The following is a 23205-nucleotide window of genomic DNA, read 5'->3' on the forward strand; positions in this document are numbered from 1 at the left end:
ATTTTCTGTCCACCTACTTTTGGACCACCCTGTATAGATGGCGACCACAGACTCCTTATACATATAAAAGACCACAAGGAGATTGGGTAAGGAAGCTGCACGGTCCAAGTTGTGAGATTAGCTACTCACAGACATTAATAAAAAATATAAGGCTTGTTGACTATATTGCCATGATAAAAAAGGCACTTCTTGTGCCAGAGAAAATGCCCAAGGTCAGGAGAAGTATATATTGCCACTTATTAGTTTTCAGTTTCACATAGGGCAATGCTATTCTGTGAGTGGAAGCATTCTTCAAAGAAATACAGCTGTTAAGACACTAAGGGCACCGCGTTAAGTCATTAAGATTAGCGTTTTGCAATCCAGTCTTAATGGAGTTAGATGCACCAAATTCATGAAAAAGAGCACACGTCTTAAAGAGTTAAGGCCCCTTTACACACTGAGACTTCTAGCGATCCCACCAGCGATCCCAACCTGGCCGGGATCGCTACAAAGTCTCTGGTGAGTCGCTGGTGAGCTGTCAAACAGGCAGACCTGGCCAACGACGCAACAGCGATACGGACCTGCAGAACGACCTAGCTAGTCATTGGGGACGTTGTAAAGCAGCTTTTTGAAAGGGACGTCGCTAACGAAGTCGCTGTAAAGTCCCCTTTACACACTGAGACTTTCTAGCGATCATGCTGCACAGCGGGAAACAAAGGACCAAAGAATGGTCCTGAACGATTTGTAGCGATCAGCAACTTCACAGCAGGGGCCAGGTCGCTGAAGTGTTTCACACACTGCAATGTCGCTGGGGAGGTCGCTATTACGTCACAAAACCGGTGACGTTACAGCGATGTCGTTTGCGATGTTGCAGTGTGTAAAGCCACCTTTAGGCTCATCTTACAACTGGTGTACTCCTCTTCCAGAACGGATACTACATCCAGGGACTTTAGTACATTTCTCTAGAAATTTACACCAGTAAAGTGGCATACATTTTGATTCAATATACAGCCGGCTTCGCAACGGTCTATCCTGGCCGAGCTGCCCTCATTTTGGCAAAGATGGCTGGGACTAGCAAAAAAACGCCAAAAGTCTCTATATTTTTGAACAATGTTGGGTTCAGCAAAGTTTATGTGCTATTTGAAGGTGTTTTGCGCTAGAAAACACCTTCATGATTTGGGCCCTAAGTGGCTACCATTACTGTGTATAGATAGCAGAAGCACTTTAAATACAGCTTTGACATTTCTCATACTGAAGAATGCGGATTTATGTCAGTGATGATTTTTTCAGGAGTGCATGGGTTCATATGCACCAGCAGAAGCTTCTCTTACCCCATAGACTTGTAAATCAGGGCCGCGCCGGCCAGCTTCCTTAGGGGTCGCTGACATGATAAATAGTGCAGACATTCTCTGGTTGTCAGCAGCCCATGACACCCGCTATGTAAACACTTCCTTCAAGTTACATTCCAAGTAGCTCTTAACCTCCAGGAAGGAGCAGAGAGCCTGTGTCTGATGGCACTAATCCTGCGTGTATCTGAGTGAATGGAAGATGTATATTATTATTCCTAATTTCATACAATCTACACAAGGTTAGAAACCTGAGAGTTCAGACTGTATTGTACTTTTTTGTACTTTGGTTGATATTGATTATTATGATGTGTACTGTCTTTTTATGGATTCCGACTGAAGTACGTTGTCGGACTCCAGAGAGGAGAAAACGGTTTATTTGTGAAGTAATAAAAGTCTTTGATTCCATATAGAAGTCTGTGTCCTTGTGTAATAATGGATATAATATTCTGGTATTTGCATATGGGATTACACTGCAAGTTGTGATTGAAGATGTCACCTGATGTCTTAATTTCATGTCAGGTGAAGTCTTCTTCTTAAGATACATGCTCAAGGTCTTCATTACTAAGATTCGTTGGTGGATCCCTCCAAAACGAAAAGTCACTAAACTCCTGACAGAGCAAAGCTGAGATGGACTGAGATGATGGAGGAGGGAACATGACATTCACCAAGTCCCTGAGGGCTGCATACCTGGAATGAAAGGAGATTATGACAAGCAAAGCAGTGAAGGAATGAAAACAAAGACCTCTTGGATGTCATATCCAGGTGCATAAGGTCTATAGCAAAAATCTAAACCAGTTAACCCTTCCCCACTAAACATTTGTTGGAGTGTATCTTACTTGCGTTCCACAACAGAATTTGTTGCCAACAGGCCATAGCTGCTGTACATACACACTGATCATATCTAAAAGGGTAGAGCTTAATCATATTATCCATTCTTTTTTAGATTTCTTGTTCAATGTTTCCATGATCTGACCCTACACTGTAAGATTAAGATGAATGAGCATTTCTAGAAACACTCGTTTCAAGGTAACCTTGCAGTCCAAACAGGCTGGTGCTCATCTGGTGAAAGAGCAAAAAGCTTGTTTGTTAAGTGAAACAACCTTTGGTGCTGCACAAAAGATCATCATTCTTGGCAGTGCATCAACCTATGGGCAGTAAATGATCTACTGATCGTTCAGAGTGCATTATTAAGAGCGGTCTGCCAGTGTAAACAAGGTTTTAAACTACCGCTGATCGGCATACAAGTTGCAGATCGGAGGTCGCAACCAGTCAGTTTGCTACATGAACCTTAAAGGGAATCTGTCAGTGGGATCCACCTCCTAAGCTGTCTATATGGGCATGTAGGTCATAGAGAGTTGAATTAAAAGATATCTTGATATTTGCAATCCAATGTCTTGTTCCAGAAAAACCCACATTTTTTCTTAATATGTAAATGAGATATTAAGCTCTATGGGCAGGACATAGATCTCCCTGGCAATCTTCTCCATAGCTTATTTTAATTAAAAGCGGGAGTTACCAGTATGACACATGTAATGACTGACATTCTGCTCTCCTGATCTACATGTCTCATACTGGTAACGCATGCTTTCATTTAAATTAAGTTCTGGACATTGGGTCGCAGGTATCAAGGTATCATTTTATTCAACCTTCTGTGACCTACATGCTCATATAGATGGCTTAGGAGGGTTGATCTTAATGGGAGATGCTCTTTAACTCCTTTCTTCATGCACACAGATCAACTATGCATAATAAGAGAAAATTATAAAAATAGTGAAAGATCACAAATGGGCATAATATCAGTGCATAACACAACCAGCATCATGCTAACATCTCATAGACTCACGAGGATTTAATGCTTGAGTTCAGCTCCTGAGTCAATTCTCCCCTTGGATTTACAGTAAAGATCCGTGATTCTGGAACCCCCACTTCCCTGTAGGCTCGGACATCCTGCGATGAGTGGGTGATTGGCACAAGTACAGAAGAGCGAGTAGAAGGGTGGGGGTAATTGGAGACAAACAAGGAAATGGAGAAAGGGGAAACAGGAGAAGAGAGCGTTACTTGTTTTTCTGCTTTATTCTCATACATACATCTACATACAATTCGCATACCTCCTCTCTCATCGTATAGAGTTTCAGCATCCCCCGCACTAATTGAGACCCGGATTTCCAGCCTTAAGTTAATGATTCTGTCCTGTTTGTCTTTCACTATTCCTACATTATATGCATCTATGGACGTGGTATTATGCTTATTACAGAAAACTACTTTAACTATTAATTCTAGAATTTATTTAGGTATAGGTGAAAAATTACTCCACATGGAAAGGTAAATTTTGGTTTGGATATCGCATACACCACTTGTAAGTGCTTTGTATCTGCCATCCCTTGTTATCCTAATGCCAGAGCATTATTAGGGAATTCTGTGTTACTAGCAGGTGCTATGTCCAGGACCCTCATCTAAAATCCAGAACTGGTAACAAAGAGCCTCTCTTGTTTTGGAGGACCTATCCTGTTCTGTATTACACTACACCCAATAAACCCATTTGTGATCTATGTATTGTCAAAGGTCATATCAAGAGATTGTCCAAAGCGGAAAATCTTAGAATTTCAACATTTGATGCCAATTTCCAATTTAATCATGTCCTTTCGACAATCCTCATTGTTAAAAGGGTTCCTGGACAATACACAGGTGACAGGGGTTCCCACTTTTTGGACTCAAAGCGAACAGCAAATTGTTGAGTTCCTAGTAGTTGTACCATAACAAAAATATGGCATTGCATAGTGGCCACTGAAATCAACTGGATATCTGTATAATACATGGATGAACAAGCAGGTGTTTATAGCTATTCTCCACAACTCTAGAAGTTCAGCTACAAATGGGTGAATTCCCTCTAAATCAGACAATCTACCTTTCTAAACAGACAACCATCATAATGCCTTAAGGAAGCAACTGATTTTGTCCTTTTGAGCACGTCACATCTTTATCGTTGTATTCTGAAAGCCATAACATTTTATTTTTTTGGACAATGCAGCTGTATGTTTCCTTGCGTTGTTTCCTTGCGGGATGAGTTATAACCTTCAATCTCTCTAATTGCATCATGGGGAAAGGGCAGAGAATTGGATGACAGAGGGAGCTCTCTACCTCTGTCAGCCACTTAGATGACTCGTCAGCCTGTTAAATGCAGAGATTTTTGATACCAGCATTATATGCAGGACGCCAGCTGACAGTAGTCAGTTGGGCACAATTCCAAATCCTCCACAATCACCATAACAAACAATTACATCAGCTCATAGAAGTAAACCCCTTACCATGGCGTAACAGCAAGTCATGTTACATTACGGATTACCAGCCTAGAAAGTTTGTACACTATATTCCACAAGTCAAAAAGTGTCTTCAACTCACATTTGGTCGGTTACCAAAGGCAGCATAGAAGGGATAAGAGCTTGTGAAGAGATGCCGAATGTCAGAGAGGCAAGCAATCTTAAAGCGCTCTGGGGCCTTCTCTATAACCTCCCTGCAGAAAATAAAAACATACATTAGTAAATCGTGGAGAGCTGCAGCCTTCCAGAAACTTTTTCAAATGAAGGTCAACCGGTACAACAATTTTTTAAAACATCTAAACTTGAAAAAGAAGCTACGTTACAACCATTTTTGAATTGGATCCGTCACCAGATTACTAAATCTGAATATTACATTGTATTATAAAGTGGACCTCATAAAACCTGATGAAGCTAAAGAATGCGAGATCTCATGATGAGTCCAAGTATATTCAGTCTCCACTCATCCTCCCAGCCAGACTGACAGCTGCAGCTTGTACTGACTAGTGTGAGTTCTCAACTGCTGGAGATAGGAGGGATACTGAGGAGAGGTCAATCAGGCAAGGTAGGCGATGTTTTTTTCAAACATGATTAAACAGCCATTCTGATATGGATTTTCAAAATAAGTACATCAGCCTCAACTATTCCAAAAGGTTTATTTAATGCTTTAACTGAAAAACTATACAGTGTCATATGTTCTTGCTTACCGTACCTACTAAATGCATGGAACAGTTATAATAGTACAAGTTAGGAAACATACGAATTGGAATTGTTTGAAATAAAGAAGAAACATATTGCATTAATATACAGTAATTACAAAGGGGTAAAATATATGGCTGATCCTGTTATATGTACCTATGAAGGGCTGCAAACAGGCTGCTTGGAGACAGAAGGAGAGGCCCTGGTGGAAGACTAAAGCCGCCTTCACTAACACCTTGTAGGAAGGTCTTCGTAATTTCAGCTAGTCCCACGGAGCGTGCCGAGCAATACACAAACCTATAGTCATTCCTGCCACAATTGAAATAAAAGCATTGATGTAAAGTATGACAAAATTATAGCAGAAGAGGTCAATTTGTGACCAATGCCTGTAGTATATTGCTCATAACACTAACATGTAGATGGAATTGTAGAGCTGCACGATACCAGGTTGTGTCCAGTCTTTTCCGAGCTGTGGCAAAATATGGCCAAGGGCATCCGACCTGGGAAGGGTAGTAGTTAAGAAAATAAAATAAGCAAACAGAGAGAGAATGGAATTGCAAAGTATATACTGAGCTATGGAACAAAGTTAATATATTAAGATGTTTTCTTGTGGTTGAGAATTCCCCAGATGAGGTCTGGCAAGAAAGTATGGAATGACGAACTTCCTGCTAGTGGTGAAATTATATATTTATGAGATCTGCATAAAAGAATATTTCACAGAATTGTAAATAAACAAGGAGGTCTTCGTACTGACCGAGTCACTGTTCCATCGATGTCGCTCACAATGATGTGGTCTGTGCTCTCCCAAAGGTAAATCTGTGCTCGAGTTCGACATGTGCCTTGAAACTTAGTACAGATGCTGAACACCACTTCATTTACTCCACTGTTTAGGTTTAGGCTTTTCTGTTAAGAGAAAACCCAATGGATAGTAGAAACTGAGGAAGCAATGCTGCCCAATCCAAGGTAATATGATGCCTTATACTGTACATGTACATGATAATACACTGTGTGCACAATTACAAGGCAAGTGAATATTTTGCCCATATCATTATTTTTATGTATATTTTGCATCTCCAAGTTGTATAAAATGCTTGTTGGATGAAGCAGATCAGGTGATGTATTTGAGTGATGTGGGTAGGATGGCCTAAAGGCCGCTTTACACGCTGCGATCTCGCTAGTGAGATCGCTAGCGTGTGTACCCGCCCCCATCGTTTGTGCATCACGGGCAAATCACTGCCGGTGGCGCACAAAATCACGCGGACCCGTCACACTACTTACCTGCCTAGCGATGTCGCTGTGAACGGCGAACCGCCTCCATTCTAAGGGGGCGGTTCGTTCGGCGTCACAGCGACGTCACTAAGCGGCCGCCCAATAGAAGAGGAGGGGCAGAGATGAGCGGGACGTAACATCCCGCCCACCTCCTTCCTTCCTCATTGCCAGCGGCCGCAGGTAAGGTGATGTTCCTCGTTCCTGCGGCGTCACACATAGCGATGTATGCTGCCGCAGGAACAACGGACAACATCGTACCTGCAGCAGCAACGATAATTGGGAATACCTGTACGCAACCTCAGATCCTCACAAGATCTCCTTCTCTACTCCTCTCTTATCTCCTCTTCCCACAATCGCGTACAAGATTTCTCCCATGCCTCCCCCATACTCTGGAACGCTCTACCTCAGCATATCAGACAAGAGGAACCTCAAGACCCACCTCTTCCAACAAGCCTACAACCTACAATAGCCCTCAGTCCAGTACCCCACTGCGCAACCAGCTCTGTCCTCACCTATTGTACCATCACCCATTCCCTGTAGACTGTGAGCCCTCGCGGGCAGGGTCCTCTCTCCTCCTATACCAGTCTGTTTTGTACTGTTAATGATTGTTGTACGTATACCCTCTTTCACTTGTAAAGCGCCATGGAATAAATGGCGCTATAATAATAAATAATAATAATAATAATAGGGGGCATGTCACCGATTAGCGATTTTGATAGTTTTTGCGCCGATTCAAAATCGCTCATAGGTGTCACATGCAACGACATCGCTAACGCGGCCGGATGTGCATCACAAATTCCGTGACCCCAACGATATCGCTTTAGCGATGTCATAGTGTGTAAAGCGGCCTTTAGGGTATCATCACCCTTTCTCAAGATGTGCCGAATTCTTAGGCAGTTTGTGTTCCTAGGGCAAAATGGGCCAAAAAAAAAAAGATTTAAAAAAAGCCCTCCAATGAAGTTTTTTTTTTAACTAAACCTGTGTATATGTTTATGTAGTGTCAGTGTATTAATATACTCACCTACCTGTGCCTTCAACAGTATCAGGCTTCGGATTTGATCCGGCAGCCTGCTGCCCAGTCAGGTTCGGTCGCTAACCTGGTTCTGAACACTTTGTTTGTGCGTTCATTATCTTTCTGCCAACAAGTATTTCCAATGCTGTAACTCAGTCTGACCTATCACCCAGTGGGTGTAAAGATTTAAAGCTTCCCTGGGCATCTACTCCCCGTTGGTGATATTTCTGAACGGGACCCTGCTTGGAACTACAGCCTGTTGGCTTAGTGTATCTCCTGGCAGATTATTACTTATGGTTTACCTTATTTTTATTCTGCACCTTCCCCTGGATGCTTAACAAGATAAGTCGAACACTCGATGGCTGCTTAGTAAACAAAGGTCCAAGCGGTCATCTGAGTTATTCAGTTAGGGTTGCTTCAATCTGCGCAGGGGCCTTTAGAGACTCCGCAGCTGGGACCTCTAGTCTGTACAAGAACTGGGTGGGTCAGGTGTTACGAGGGGGACCCGGGGAAGCGTGCCAAGATGGGAAATGGACTGCTTCCGCCGGTCAAGGTCCACTGTGCGGTGTAAGGGACCGCCGCTATGGTGGGTGAAGAGTGAGCGGGTTGCTGCTAGCGATCGTCTGGAATGTCACAGACGATCTATGTACACCGATCTGCCCTAACCCGTGAGGGTTGTATGGCACAGATCTCACGGCTCGGTGTACCTGTTGCACGGGGAAGCACAGAGGTGCCCACGCACGTGTGCCAGTGGAAGTCACGAGAATATGGCACGAGGGTAGCACAGAGGTGCCCACGCACGTGTGCTTTCAATAACCAGGTGAGTCCAATGGAGACTTGAGGAGCTCACCTGGGACAGGAACACGGCCTGTTGACGGGGGTACTGCCGGAGCAGCAAGGCAGGAACACGGCCTGCAAACGAGGTACTGCCGGAGCAGCAAGGGCCAAGCCCACAAGAGACAGTAATGCCTGAGCAGTGGCGTGGCAGCACGCTGCCAGACATCCAAACATAGAAGGACGGTCGCGCGCCGCCATGATGGCAGGGGGAGCTTTTAAGGAGGTGCAGCTCCACCCGAGGGCGGGCGCGAGGCGGAGATGACGGACTTGACCCAATCAGGGTCCACGACGTCCCAGCCTGGCCAGTCAGGATTCACCACGTCACCAGCCTTGTCATCAAGCCGTGTGACGTCAGTGAGCGAATCAGGACCCACCACGCATTGCACATGCTCACCCTCCTGCCTCTGGGAAATAGAGGCGGGAGCCTCGGTCTCACAATGTGCAGAGATAACGGGAATCTCACTGCTTCCCTGAGCAGTAAACCTCTGCACATTGCGCAGCCTCGCAGACCTTCGGGGCCGCTGAGCAGGAGAGTCTGCGGCAGGCCAGGAATGGGAGACCGCTTCACTCCTTGTAACAGGAGAACCACTAGGTGTCACCCTTCTGCTGCCTCTCTGAGAAGGTATCTCCTGCACACTGCGCAGTCTGGCTGACCTTCGGCGCTGCTGAGCAGGAGTGCTCGTGGCAGGCAAGGAATGGGAGACTGCCTCAGTCCTTGCCTCAGGAGAGCCACGAGATGTAACATTACCCCCCCGTCTAGGCCCCCCCCCCTGTCCGTGCTCGAAGGCCGCTATCAAACCCGGGGCAGGGATATGATCCTCCAACTCCCAGGATCTATGCTCCGGACCACGGCCGGCCCACTCCACGAGGTAGTACCTCTTGCCCTGTATGACTTTTGTCTCCACAAGTTTTGCCACCTCAGGGTCGTCGGACGGGGAGTCGGTTTGAGCCGGCAGGGACCCCGAGAATTTATTAAGTCGTACGGGTTTCAGGAGGGACACGTGAAAGGTGTTGGCTATAGCCCAGCGTGGAGGGAGCTGGAGTCGATATGCCACTGGGTTTACCTGCTGTAGTACTTTAAACGGACCCAGATACCTAGGGGCGAATTTGGCTGCCTGTACCCGTAGGTTAACATTCTTAGAGGACAGCCATACTAGGTCACCAGGGGCGAAGGATGGTGCAGGGCGGCGGCGAACATCAGCCGTTGTCACCATCCGGTCTTTAGCCCTTTTAAGAGCCTCTTGGGTGTCATCCCAGATCTCCCGGGCCTTGGTCTCCCAATCCTCCACTCTAGTATCGGGTGACGTAATGGGCATCGGAACCGGGATTCTGGGATGTTGTCCGTTATTGAGTAGGAACGGAGTCTGGCCAGAGGATTCATGGACCGAATTGTTAATGGCAAATTCGGCCCAAGGAAGGAGGTTAGCCCAGTTGTCGTGGTGCGCGGATATAAAATGGCGGAGGTAAGTTACCAAGGTCTGATTAGTCCTCTCCACTAGTCCATTGGTCTCGGGATGGTATGCGGAGGAGATGTTCAGCTCTATCTGCAGGAGCTTACAGAGCTCTCTCCAGAAGCGAGACGCGAACTGGGGACCCCGGTCGCTCACCACCTTGTCAGGCATGCCATGCAACCTAAATACATGCCGAATGAACAAGGTGGCGAGAGCACGTGACGTCGGGAGTCGTGGGAGAGGCACCAAGTGGACCATTTTAGCTCAGTGGTCCGTGATGACCCATACGACCCTGTGCCCTGCTGACTTGGGCAGATCTCCCAGGAAGTCCATCCCTACCACTTCCCAGGGACGATCCGGCACTGGCAGTGGGTGAAGAAGACCTGCCGGTCTCTGCCGGGACGGCTTATTCCGAGCACACGACATACAGGCTCCCACATATTCCTGTATGTCCTGGGGTAGTCTCGGCCACCAATAATGCCTGGTCACCAGGTCTCTGGTCCTTTTGACCCCGAAGTGACCCCCGACCTTGGAGGCATGGGCCCACGATAGCACCTCGTTCCGTAGTTCAGGGGGAACGAGGGTTTTGCCAGGTGGCACCTGGTCCAAAGAAGTGGGAGTGACCATCCTCAAGCTGTCCGGGGGTAGTATAAGACGAGGCTCCTCCTCGTCCTCCTCCAACACAACCATACAACGTGACAAGGCATCGGCCCGTACGTTCTTCTCACCGGCCAGGTGGCGGATAATAAAGCGGAACCGGGAGAAGAATAAAGACCAACGGGCCTGCCTTGGGTTCAGGCGTTGTGCTGTCTGGAGGTATGTGAGGTTTTTGTGGTCAGAAAAAACCTCAAATGGATGCTTCGCACCCTCCAGGAGATGCCGCCATTCCTGGAATGCTAGTTTCATCGCCAGTAACTCCCTATCCCCTATGGAGTAGTTCCTCTCGGCCGGAGAAAAGGTCTTGGAGAAAAAGAAACACGGATGTTTCCTTCCTCGTTCGTTTTTCTGGTACAGGACTGCACCTGCACCGACCGAAGAGGCGTCTACCTCCAGTAGGAAGGGTTTGGAGATGTCTGGACGATGAAGGATGGGAGCTCTGGAGAAGTGAGTTTTGAGAGTGTGAAATGCCTCTACCGTTTCCCGTGTCCATGCTTTGGGATTAGCGCCCTTGCGGGTAAGGGCAATGATGGGTGCTGCCACCGTCGAGAAGTTGGGAATGAACTGGCGATAATAATTGATAAACCCCAAGAATCGCTGGATCGCCTTCAGCGAGCGGAGCTCAGGCCAGTTCATCACTGTCTCCAACTTCCCCGGATCCATTGCTAACCCCTGACTGGACACTATGTACCCCAGGAACGGCAAGGATTCCTGCTCAAAAACGCACTTTTCCAGCTTAGCATATAACGAATGGGTGCGGAGCCTCTTAAGTACTCGGATGACATCCCTCCGATGGGTGGTAAGATCGGGGGAGAAGATAAGAATGTCATCCAGGTATGCAACCACGGAAAGATACAAATCCCGGAAAATGTCATTCACAAAGTCTTGAAATACGGCGGGGGCATTGCAGAGTCCGAAGGGCATTACTAGATACTCGTAGTGACCGTCCCTGGTGTTAAAGGCGGTCTTCCACTCATCGCCCTTTCGGACTCGCACTAGATTATACGCCCCGCGTAGATCCAGCTTTGTGAAGACCTTTGCCCCGCGGAATCGATCAAATAGCTCAGTAATGAGGGTCAAAGGGTATTTGTTCTTGATTGTGATTGCATTTAATCCCCTGTAATCGATACAGGGGCGCAGATCCCCTTCCTTCTTCTGCACAAAAAAGAACCCTGCACCAGCCGGTGAAATAGACTTGCGAATGAACCCCTTCGCCAGGCTGTCCTGAATATATTTGGACATAGCCTCCGTCTCTGGAGCAGAGAGTGGATACACTCTGCCCCTGGGGGGCTCGGAGCCTGGCTTCAGGTCTATTCGGCAATCATATGGCCGGTGGGGAGGAAGAGTATCTGCGGCCCTTTTGGAAAAGACATCCCTGTAGGCCTTATAAGGTGTCGGTAAACCCGGCCCCTCAGTATTCCCTGAGGACCCAACCGACCTAATGGTAGCGGGTGGTTCGGTAGTCACGAGGTGCTCTCTACAGGATCCTGCCCAGGATGAGATCTCCCCTGTTGCCCAGTTGAGTATAGGAGCATGCTGTCTCAACCAGGGAAGGCCCAGTAGGATCTCATCCGTCCCCCCTGGAAGCACCAGGAAGGACACCTGCTCATGGTGTCCCGGTGGTACATCCATCCTGAGAGGGATGGTGATCTGGGTGATAGGATCGAGTAGTATGGACCCGTCGACTACCCGGACCCTGAGTGGCTTGGGCAACAGAACCAGGGGAACTGAGTATCGGGTTGCCAGGGAGGTCGAGATGAAATTGCCTTCAGCGCCTGAGTCCAAGCAAGCCAGGGCAGAGAAGAGAGTAGTGCCGAACTGCAACTGGGCGCTGATAGTCAACCTAGAGGGAGAAGTAGCGTCTAGAGTCCCCCCTCTGATAGAAACTAGACGCTGTCTTTTCCCGACGGTTTGGGACATCGGGTAGCTATGTGTCCCCTCTGCCCACAGGAAAAGCAGATGACACAAGACCGAGAACCTGGGGCAGAGGAGACCACCTTGGACACCTCCATTGACTCCACGGCGTCGCCTACAGGACTGGCTGGGGGACCTGTCTGATGGAAGACGGGAGTCAGACGCTTTTTAGGCCGAGAAGACGTGGGTGCTGAAGAGACCTCGAGCCTTCGCTCCGCCTGGCGGATGTCTATGCGAGAGGCAACCTGAATCAAGGACTCTAAAGTGGCAGGCACCTCACGTGTGGCCAATGCGTCTTTGACAAACCCTGCCAGGCCCTCCCAAAACACAGGGACAAGGACCTTATCCGGCCAGTCCAGCTCTGCGGCCAGTGTCCTAAAGTGTACAGCAAAGTCCCCGACTGAAGCAGACCCTTGCCGAAGTCGTAGGAGGCGCAGCGCGGAATCGTGGGTGACTTGAGGCCCGAGGAACACCATTCTCATGGCCCCAAGATAAGCTGCTAAGTTATTCACCACACGATCTCCGCGCTCCCACAACGGCGTGGACCACTTCAGCGCTCTCCCTGTGAGCAGGGACTGGACGAAGGCTACCTTCGCCTTCTCGGTAGCGTAAAGAGTCGCGGACAGCTCTAAGTAGGTGGTAACCTGGTTTATAAAACCACGGCACTCAGAGCTGTTGCCGCTAAAGCGCTCTGGAAGCGCAAGGCGAGGAGACCTTCCGCCCAATAGCACAGCCTGGGTAGCCGCCTGGGTGGCGACTGTCGTCAGAGTAGTCTTATCGGAGGAAGACTGCTCCACTGCTGCCAATCGTGACTCCAACTGCTGCACATAACGCAGCAACTGCTGCTGCTCTTCAGCCATAGCCAGACCTTTGGCGCGACCGTAATGTTACGAGGGGGACCCGGGGAAGCGTTCCAAGATGGGAAATGGACTGCTTCCGCCGGTCAAGGTCCACTGTGCGGTGTAAGGGACCGCCGCTATGGTGGGTGAAGAGTGAGCGGGTTGCTGCTAGCGATCGTCTGGAATGTCACAGACGATCTATGTACACCGATCTGCCCTAACCCGTGAGGGTTGTATGGCACAGATCTCACGGCTCGGTGTACCTGTTGCACGGGGAAGCACAGAGGTGCCCACGCACATGTGCCAGTGGAAGTCACGAGAATATGGCACGAGGGTAGCACAGAGGTGCCCACGCACGTGTGCTTTCAATAACCAGGTGAGTCCAATGGAGACTTGAGGAGCTCACCTGGGACAGGAACACGGCCTGTTGACGGGGGTACTGCCGGAGCAGCAAGGCAGGAACACGGCCTGCAAACGAGGTACTGCCGGAGCAGCAAGGGCCAAGCCCACAATAGACAGTAATGCCTGAGCAGTGGCGTGGCAGCACGCTGCCAGACATCCAAACATAGAAGGACGGTCGCGCGCCGCCATGATGGCAGGGGGAGCTTTTAAGGAGGTGCAGCTCCACCCGAGGGCGGGCGCGAGGCGGAGATGACGGACTTGACCCAATCAGGGTCCACGACGTCCCAGCCTGGCCAGTCAGGATTCACCACGTCACCAGCCTTGTCATCAAGCCGTGTGACGTCAGTGAGCGAATCAGGACCCACCACGCATTGCACATGCTCACCCTCCTGCCTATGGGAAATAGAGGCGGGATCCTCGGTCTCACAATGTGCAGAGATAACGGGAATCTCACTGCTTCCCTGAGCAGTAAACCTCTGCACATTGCGCAGCCTCGCAGACCTCCGGGGCCGCTGAGCAGGAGAGTCTGCGGCAGGCCAGGAATGGGAGACCGCTTCACTCCTTGTAACAGGAGAACCACTAGGTGTCACCCTTCTGCTGCCTCTCTGAGAAGGTATCTCCTGCACACTGCGCAGTCTGGCAGACCTTCGGCGCTGCTGAGCAGGAGTGCTCATGGCAGGCAAGGAATGGGAGACTGCCTCAGGAGAGCCACGAGATGTAACAGTCAGGTGTAGTAGTTTTAGGTTAGATCTTACTTTATGTTATTTTCCATGTGTGCACATTAGTGCACATAACAAACGGTATCCAGCACCACTCCAGTCATTTTCTGAATGACGTCACTGCTCCAGACTATCCATCTCTCTTTATGCTCTATGCATGGGCCGGAAGTCTCTTTTACAATGTATGCCAATGTAAACTCGTTCTGATGTCCAATAGGCTTAGGCCTTGTTCACACACCGCATTTTTATCCGCTTTTTTTGCATTTTTGCTGCAGGAATTTCTTGAGAAAATGGTTGTAACCTTTCTGCAGACATTCCCCAGCAAAACCTATGGAAAAAAAATAATTGTGCGCACACTGCGTTATTTTCTCATGAATTTCTTGAGAAAAAGAATGTGCATGTCACTTCTTTTCTGCAGGTAGCTGCGTTTTTTGCCATAGATAATGGTAAAAAAACGCAGGGACCAACCTGCGGAAAAAACGCAAAAAAATGCATCAAAAAAGCGGTAAAAATGCATGCGGTTTTTGGTGCGTTTTTTGACCGCAAATGCACTAATCTTTCAGACTCTCAAGAAATTTCTTGAGAAAAATCCTTTTTCTAGTGTGAACAGAGCCTAACACTGTAAAATACCCATAAAGGTCACACAGAACGCAGTGTGACGCGGAGAGTCTAAGGGTAAGTTCACACAGTGCGTTTTTCGCGGCGTTTTTGCGTGTTTTTCGGGTGCGTTTTTGCCCAGAAAACTGCATGACTTTGCTTCCCCTAGCAAAGTCTATGAGTTTTCATTTTTGCTGTCTGCACACAGCGTTTTTTATCAGCTGCGTTTTTGTGGTGACCACAAAAACGCAGCATGTCAATTATTCCCACGTTTTTCACCACGTTTTTCATCCATTGAGTGCAATGGGATGTTGAAAGACGCAATGAGAAACGCAAATTGTTATTATAGCTGCGTTTCGGTGCGTTTCTAAGACCAAAAACGCAGCTATAAACGCAGGAGGTGGGTAGTAAAGTGACATGTACAGGAAGAGGATTCCTTCTGTCAGTAAATACAGAAGCGTGAATCCTCCCGGTACCGTCACCGCCGCTTCCACCTCCAGTCCTGTGCATGTCAGCTCCCTTACGGCGCCATGTTCGGGCGGGAGATGGAGGCAGCTGCGAAATCAAAAGTGAACAGTAGAAAAAAAAAATGTCATACTTACCTGTCTGCAGACTCCCGGTGCCATGCCCGCTACCAGCTCCTCTCCCGGTACCGCCGCTCCGGCTGTGTGCAGACGGCCGGGACACCTCCGATAGCTTGCAGGACCTGGCGATGGATCACCTGATGCAGTCACCTGACGCGTCAGCTGATCGTAAGTCTCGGAGTGACGCCGGCGCCGGCCGGTTTAACCTGTCAGCGGATGCCGTCAGGTGACTTCATCACTGATTACCGGCAGCTCCTGCAGCGATCAGACGGGTCAGACTCCTCCAATCGCTCCAGGAGCTGCCGGTAATCAGCACATAAGTGAGTATTTTTTTTTTTTTTTTGCGCTTTTATACAATCAGCTGATGTGTGATGTGATTCACATCCTTGATCTTGACACATCATCTGATCGCTTTGCCTTCCAGCAAACCGATCAGATGATATTGGATCCGGATTGGACGGCGCGGGACCTTGACCCAGGATTACTGCAGAGGGGGGTTCTTTATTTCAATAAAGATGGAGTCACTAATTGTGTTGTGTTTTATTTCTAATAAAAATATTTTTCTGTGTGTTGTGTTTTTTTTTATCTTTATTAGAAATTCATGGTGGCCATGTCTAATATTGACATGACACCATGAATTTCGGGCTTAGGGCCAGCTGATAATATACAGCTAGCCCTAACCGCATTATTACCCAGAGAGCCACCGTCACCAGGGCAGCTAGAAGAGTTGAGTACAGCGCCAGAAGATGGCGCTTCTATGAAAGCGCCATTTTCTGGGGTGGCTGCGGACTGCAATTCGCAGCGGGGGTGCCCAGAAAGCATGGGCACCCTTCACTGTGGATTCCAATCCCCAGCTGCCTAGTTGTACTTGGCTGGACTCAAAAATTAGGCGAAGCCCACGTCATTTTCTTTTTAATTATTTCATGAAATTCATGAAATAATTAAAAAAAAAAGGGCTTCCCTATATTTTTTGTTCCCATCCGGGTACAAATAGGCAGCTAGGGGTTGGGGGCAGCCCGTACCTGTCTGCTGTACCCGGCTAGCATACAAAAATATGGCGAGGCCCACGTCATTTTTTTTGTTTGGGGGGGCAAAGAAATCCTGCATACAGTCCTGGATGGAGGATGCTGAGCCTTGTAGTTCTGCTCCCCCTGACTCTCCCTCCTGCATACAGTCCTGGATGGAGCATGCTGAGCCTTGTAGTTCTGCAGCTGTCTGCTCTCCTGCATACACTAGTGGAGAATGAAGAACATATGGAAGAACGAAATGACATCAGACCTTTTTTTTTTCCCAACAATCTTTAATGGCAATGTTCACTGATAAAAAAATGCAGAAAAACGCAGTGAGAAAAAACGCAGCAAAACGCAGCCAAAAACGCACCAAAACGCGGTAAAAACGCATGGGTTTTTTTCATGCGTTTTTAAAGACGCTGTGTTTCTGTGCGTTTTTAGCGCTAAAAAACGCACAAAAACGCAGCGTCAAAAAAACGCAGTGTGCGCACATAGCCTAAGGGCAGTGAAATCAGTAAGAGGTGTGGAATGGCGCTAGTCACCAGAGAAGGTAGCCTGTTTTCACCTTCTTGACAGAGCTAATTTTTTTCAATTCTGACTGTGTCATTTTATGATGTAATAACTCTGGAATGCTTCAACAGATCCCAGGGATTCTGTGAATGTTTTTTGGTAACACATTGTACTTCATGTTAGTGGTACATTTTTTAGGTTTATTTGTGAATATATCAAAATTTTGGAAAAAAATTCACAATTTTCAAACTTAGAATGTTTATGCCCTTAAACCAGAGAGTCTTGTCACACAAAATAGTTAATAAATAATATATGCCACATGTCTACTTTAGAAAAACACCATTTGGGGGGAAACTCCCTCTTCTAGCCCCCTACATGCTATGATTGCTATTGATGGCAGCATTTAGGAGGTTAAACAGCCCAGGGATGTGCGGGGACCAGCCCTGGCTGTGAGAGCCGCGTCTTGGCTGTCATGTAAGCCGAGCTCTCAGCGGTGATTGCACAGGCACAGCTCCTGTGCCTGCAAAATCGCCAAAACGTACTGGTACATCCATCTGTGGGAACAAACCGTAATATAGGATGTACCGATATGTCCAATGTCGAAAAAGGGTTAACACACACTATAACTGTGTGTTTTTCTGTGACCACCTGTCGGCGCCAGGGCGTCACACAAACAGGAACCCATAATCCTCCAGTGCTGTCATATTTTAGAACTGCAATCTCCCTTGAGGGTCCAGAAGTAGAAGGTGTTCAGTGCTCAGAGACATGGCTGAGGTAAGGAGGATGAAACTGACCACCACTGGACAAGACACAGAAGTACAAGGTGTTCAGTGCTCAGACATGGCCGAGGTGAGGAGGGCTGAAACCAACCATCACTGAGCAAGATAGAAGGTGAAACATAAAGACTGGGACAAGAAATATCTGAACACAGATTTTTCAAAGGTTTTATGGACTGATGAGATGAGAGTGACTCTTGACAGAGCAGATGGATGAATCCATGACTGTATCAGTAAAGAGAACAGACTTTCTTTTTGACTCAGATACCAGCAAGGTGGAAGTGGAGTACTGCTATGTGATAGTATTATTATAGATATGCTAGTTGGACCTTTTCTGGTTAAAGATGGACTCAAAATCAACACCCAAACCTACTGCCAGTTTTTAGAAGACATTTCTTCAAGCAGTGGTACAGGAAAAAGTCTGCATCTTTCAAGAAAACCATGATTTTTATGCAAGATAATGCTCCATCGCAAACATTGAAGTGCTCCAATTCATGGCCCAGTCTTTATGTTTCACATGCTGTGTTTTGTTCAATGGTGGTTGTTTTCATTCTTCCTTACCTTGACCATGTTTCTGAGCACTGAATCCCTTGTACTACTGGGCACTCTAAGGAGTTTGCATAGTAACATAGTAACATAGTTTCTAAGGCCACGTCTCACTAAGCAACATCGCTAGCAACATCGCTGCTGAGGCACAACTTTTGTGACGCAACAGCGATGTTGCTAGCGATGTTGCTGTGTGTGACATTCAGCAACAACCTGGCCCCTGCTGTGAGGTCGCTGGTTGTTGCTGAATGTCCTGGGCCATTTTTTAGTTGTTGCTCTCCTGCTGTGAAGCACACATCGCTGTGTGTGACAGTGACAGAGCAACAACTGAATGTGGAGGGAGCAGGGAGCCGGCTTCTGCAGACGCTGGTAACAAATGTAAACATCGGGTAACCAAGAAGCCCTTTCCTTGGTTACCCGATATTTACCTTCGTTACCAGCGTCCGCCGCTCTCACGCTGTCAGTGCCGGCTCCCTGCACACATAGCCAGACTACATATTGGGTAATTAATCCGATGTGTACTCTGGCTAGGAGTGCAGGGAGCCAGCGCTAAGCGGTGTGCGCTGGTAACCAAGGTAAATATCGGGTTGGTTACCCAATATTTAACTTAGTTACCAAGCGCAGCATCACTTCCACGCGTCGCTGCTGGCTGGGGGCTGGTCACTGGTTGCTGGTGAGATCTGCCTGTGTGACAGCTCACCAGCAACCCGTGTAGCGACACTCCAGCAATCCCTGCCAGGTCAGGTTGCTGGTGGGATCGCTGGAGCGTCGCTTAGTGTGACGGTACCTTTAGGCTGAAGGAAGACCTTATGTCCATCTAGTTCAGCCTATTTTTAGTGCAGCTGTTCTCCAGTGTTGAACCTGTGGAAGGCAAAAACCCAGAGTAGAAGCCAGTTTTCTTCATAGGGAAAAAAAAATATTTCCCGACTCCTAAGCTGGGTCAACTATCTACCTGTAATATTATGCTATTTATAACCTTTTACACTTTTGCTATCAAGAAAAGCATCCATTCCTCTCTTAAATTCATTCAGTGAGTTGGCCATCACCACTTCCTCAGGAAGAGAGTTCCAGAGCCTCACTGCTCTTACCGTGAAGAACCGTTTGCAGATCTGGAATGTGACAGCACCAGAAAATAATGGGTTCCTGGTCGCTTCACAATTGATTTTCTTCAAATCTTTGGCAGTTAATGTGCGTTTTCTTCTTAACAAGTTTATTGTGACCCTGTTGACTATTTGCAACAAAACTTTTGATGGTTCTGTGATCACACCACAATATCTTAGCAATTTCAATAGTGCTGCACCCTTCTGTAAAGCTGGGTTCACACAAAGCGACAGCGACAACGACGTCACTGTTACGTCACCATTTTCTGTGACGTAACAGCGACCTTGTAAGTCGCTGTTATGATCGCTGCTTAGCTGTCAAACACAGCAGCCGAAGCAGCGATCATAACGACACGCGTCGCTGTGCTGCAACACGTGCAGAGAGCAGGGAGCCGCGCACACTGAGCGCTGGCTCCTTGCTCTCCTAGCTACAGTATACATCGGGTTAATTACCCGATGTTTACTGCAGCTACATGTGCAGAGAGCAGGGAGCCGCGCACACTGCTTAGCGCTGGCTCCCTGCACTCCTAGCTACAGTACACATCGGGTTAATTACCCGATGTGTACTGCAGCCACATGTGCAGAGAGCTGGGAGCCGGCGCTGGCAGCGTGAGAGCGGCGGAGGCTGGTAACTGTGGCGCCCTGGACAAGCCAGGGGCCACAGAGAACAACACCTACACACCCCCAGCAGTTCACAGCAGACATCCCCAGTGAGACCTGGTTTCTTCCTCGGGTTCAGACAGACACACCAGGTGGGCGGAGTCAGGAGATTGAGACGCCCACCGAGGAGTTTGGCTGGCCTGAGGCAGGAAGCAGGTCCAGACAAGTCCAGGCAGAGGAAAAGAGAAGAGGTCTGCAGGGAGACAGAAGCAGACAGGGGCCTAGGTTGGAGCCTAGGACCCTCGGGTAGAGAGTGAGGCAGACGGTAGTGGCCGTCTGTGGGAGCCGGGAAGACAGTTGGTGGAACCGTAGGTAGCCGAGGCTGGGCGGTGGCCCACCGGTACCGAACCGAGGAGCCAGCTGGAAACTGGAGTGCAGGAGGAGCGTGCACGGAGGCGAAAGAAAGGACTTACACTACCAACCAGGGTCAGGGGAAAAACTACCGCAGCCGTCTGTGGGACCCGTCCATCCAGCCGTGTGTTTTACCGAGAACTGTGTCCTCATCATTGGCTGTGTGAGTACCACCGTGCCGTGCGGCACAGCGCTGCCGCTGCGACCCTGCACCTCACCAGGCCCCGTAACCCGCCTGCCATCCATCCCTTCCCCCATCACCGGGCCCCGGGACAACCAACCCCCTACCCACGGAGGGGAGAATTAACAACAAAGCTGCTCCCTGTCACCGCTCCCGGGATCCCCGTCCAGAGCAGCGGTGGTGTCACCAATATCACCACAACCGTGAGTGGCGTCACGGACAATACTCAAATCCACCATCCAACCAATCCCTACCCCTTTTCACTCACGGGCGAGGAACGCCGCTCGAGTCCCCGGGATCCAGCCCACTGCTCAAGCCACCGCCGAGCAGCAGCAGCAGCCGGACCCGAGCAGTGGGAGAGCGCAGCGTCCCCTCCTCCGCCCGCGACATAACGAAGGTAAATATCGGGTAACCACCTTGGCTACCCGATGTTTACCTTGGTTACAGCTTACCGCAGGCTGTCAGACGCCGGCTCCTGCTCACTGCACATTCAGGATTGTTGCTCTCTCGCTGTCACACACAGCGATGTGTGCTTATCAGCGGGAGAGCAACATTAAAAAAACGAACCAGGGCTGTGTGTAACGAGCAGCGATCTCACAGCAGGGGCCAGATCGCTGCTCAGTGTCACACACAGCGAGATCGCTAATGAGGTCACTGCTGCGTCACAAAAACCGTGACTCAGCAGCGATCTCAGCAGCGATCTCGCTGTGTGTGAAGCACCCCTTAGACTTTAAACTGACTCTGAAAAGTCCCAAACTATTACATCTCCTTTTGTCCCATTTTGCCTGAGGAAAACAAGCTGCCTACTAATTCTGTACACCTTGATAAAGGGTGTTGATATCCTCAGGCCGCACTGCCCCTAATTACACAAATACACATCACCTGAAGTTCCAGGGCCCGGGTGCGACTATAACTCCTGTACCCTATATTGTTGCCCTTCTACACAGGGTCTGAATATAAAGATGACAAATGTGTCTACCAACTAATTCCCTCTAGCGCTTTCCAGACACTCACAGCTGCAAGATATCAGTTTATACAGTTTTTCAAACAAGTTTAAAACTTTAAAGGGGTTGTCCAACCTTTAACAATAGATAGCTTATAATAAGGATAATCCATCAATATTAGATTGGGGGAATCCGGTTGTTGGCACCCCCTCAAATCAGTTGTCTGAAGAGACTGCGATATTGCGGTGCTGTTCCATTCACTTCACTGAAATATCACAGCAATATCGTGAATGCTCAGTTACAAAAATACAGTTCAGACAAGTACAATCTGGTCTCCAGCCACTGCATATACTGAAGACCCTATTCACGCAACTTAGCAGAGAGGATGCTTATCCTTAGGATTTGTGGGAGTGTGACTATCAATTTTTTTAGTTGCCTGAGTTTTTATTACAATTTCATAATAGCACTAGAGAATAAGTATAAAACTCTAGATATTAGCATCCATTCTATAATAGTATAGCTTAACAGATTATCCATTAGTAAGGTATGAACTTAACACTGAAGACTCCAAGATCTGAGTTACATTTTAGACAAGGACAGTCACATGGACAGTGACACAAATAAGGGAGAAGGGGTGATAAGTGATAATTCTAGTTCAGCACTGAGTGTTCCAAATACTTCTAGTATTCATGATTATGAACGGTCTCTCTGTATCCAGTAAATGTCCCAAAGGTTCCAAATTGTATCAAAATGATCACCTGTATTAGGCTACTTTCACCGTTGGGGCATCCGTCTGAACCACCCATCCCCCACCCTGGAAAAATGTGTTTCGGACGCATGCGCCAACAGGGTCATTGACTGTAAAGGAGCACATTCCGTTAGCGTATGCTCTGTTTTGAACCATTTTTGCACATATACGTTTTCTGCAGGCGGACACCCGAACGTAGTCGACTACGTTCAGGTGTTCGCCTGCAGAAAACGTATATGCACGAAAATGGTACAAAACAGAGCACACGCTAACGGACTGTGCTCCATTACAGTCAATGGCCCTGTCAACGCATGCCTCCCAAACACGTGTTGCAGGGTGTGAGAGGGGCGGTTCGGACAGATGCCCCAACGGGACCACTGAACGTAAGGCAAAACGCAGTGTGAAAGGGGCCTTATGCTTCGTACATCTTGTATATGTGTATGTAATTCTCTATTTGATGGGGACTGTATTCATCTCCATTTCCATGCTATTAGTCATCTACCAGCAGTGGTCATATGTAATAAAAGCTGCTAGCATTTACGGCTCATCTGGAATGATAGGATGTTGTGTAGGTAAAATTTAGGATCTAGAGGTATCTGAAGGCTCATGAGTTTAAAAATAAGAATTTTAACATTTTCTCAGAAACTATCAATTCTTAAAGTCTGGATAAAGCCTTTAATTCATGGCAGAAAAAGTGCAGCTTTTACTAATAAATATTGTCTATAGCCAGAGCTCTAGTCTACTTTGATTATGAATG

The 23205-nt window shown here is 48.0% G+C and overlaps 1 protein-coding gene across 1 annotated transcript in view; it reads right to left on the reverse strand.

Moving 5' to 3' along the window:
• Positions 1 to 23205, reverse strand: part of LOC142311419 (phosphatidate phosphatase LPIN3-like) — an 88510-nt gene continuing 65305 nt past the window's right edge. Inside the window, exons 15-20 of the mRNA XM_075349819.1 lie at positions 6096 to 6244; positions 5755 to 5841; positions 5498 to 5650; positions 4728 to 4839; positions 3172 to 3275; positions 1 to 2015 (exon numbers count right to left, since the gene is read on the reverse strand). Coding sequence (XP_075205934.1) covers positions 1862 to 2015; positions 3172 to 3275; positions 4728 to 4839; positions 5498 to 5650; positions 5755 to 5841; positions 6096 to 6244 — 759 coding nt within the window. The 3' untranslated portion in view covers positions 1 to 1861. The remainder of the gene's footprint in view (positions 2016 to 3171; positions 3276 to 4727; positions 4840 to 5497; positions 5651 to 5754; positions 5842 to 6095; positions 6245 to 23205) is intronic.

This window comes from Anomaloglossus baeobatrachus, chromosome 5 (assembly GCF_048569485.1).
Source record: "Anomaloglossus baeobatrachus isolate aAnoBae1 chromosome 5, aAnoBae1.hap1, whole genome shotgun sequence".
Taxonomy (NCBI): Eukaryota; Metazoa; Chordata; class Amphibia; order Anura; family Aromobatidae; genus Anomaloglossus; species Anomaloglossus baeobatrachus.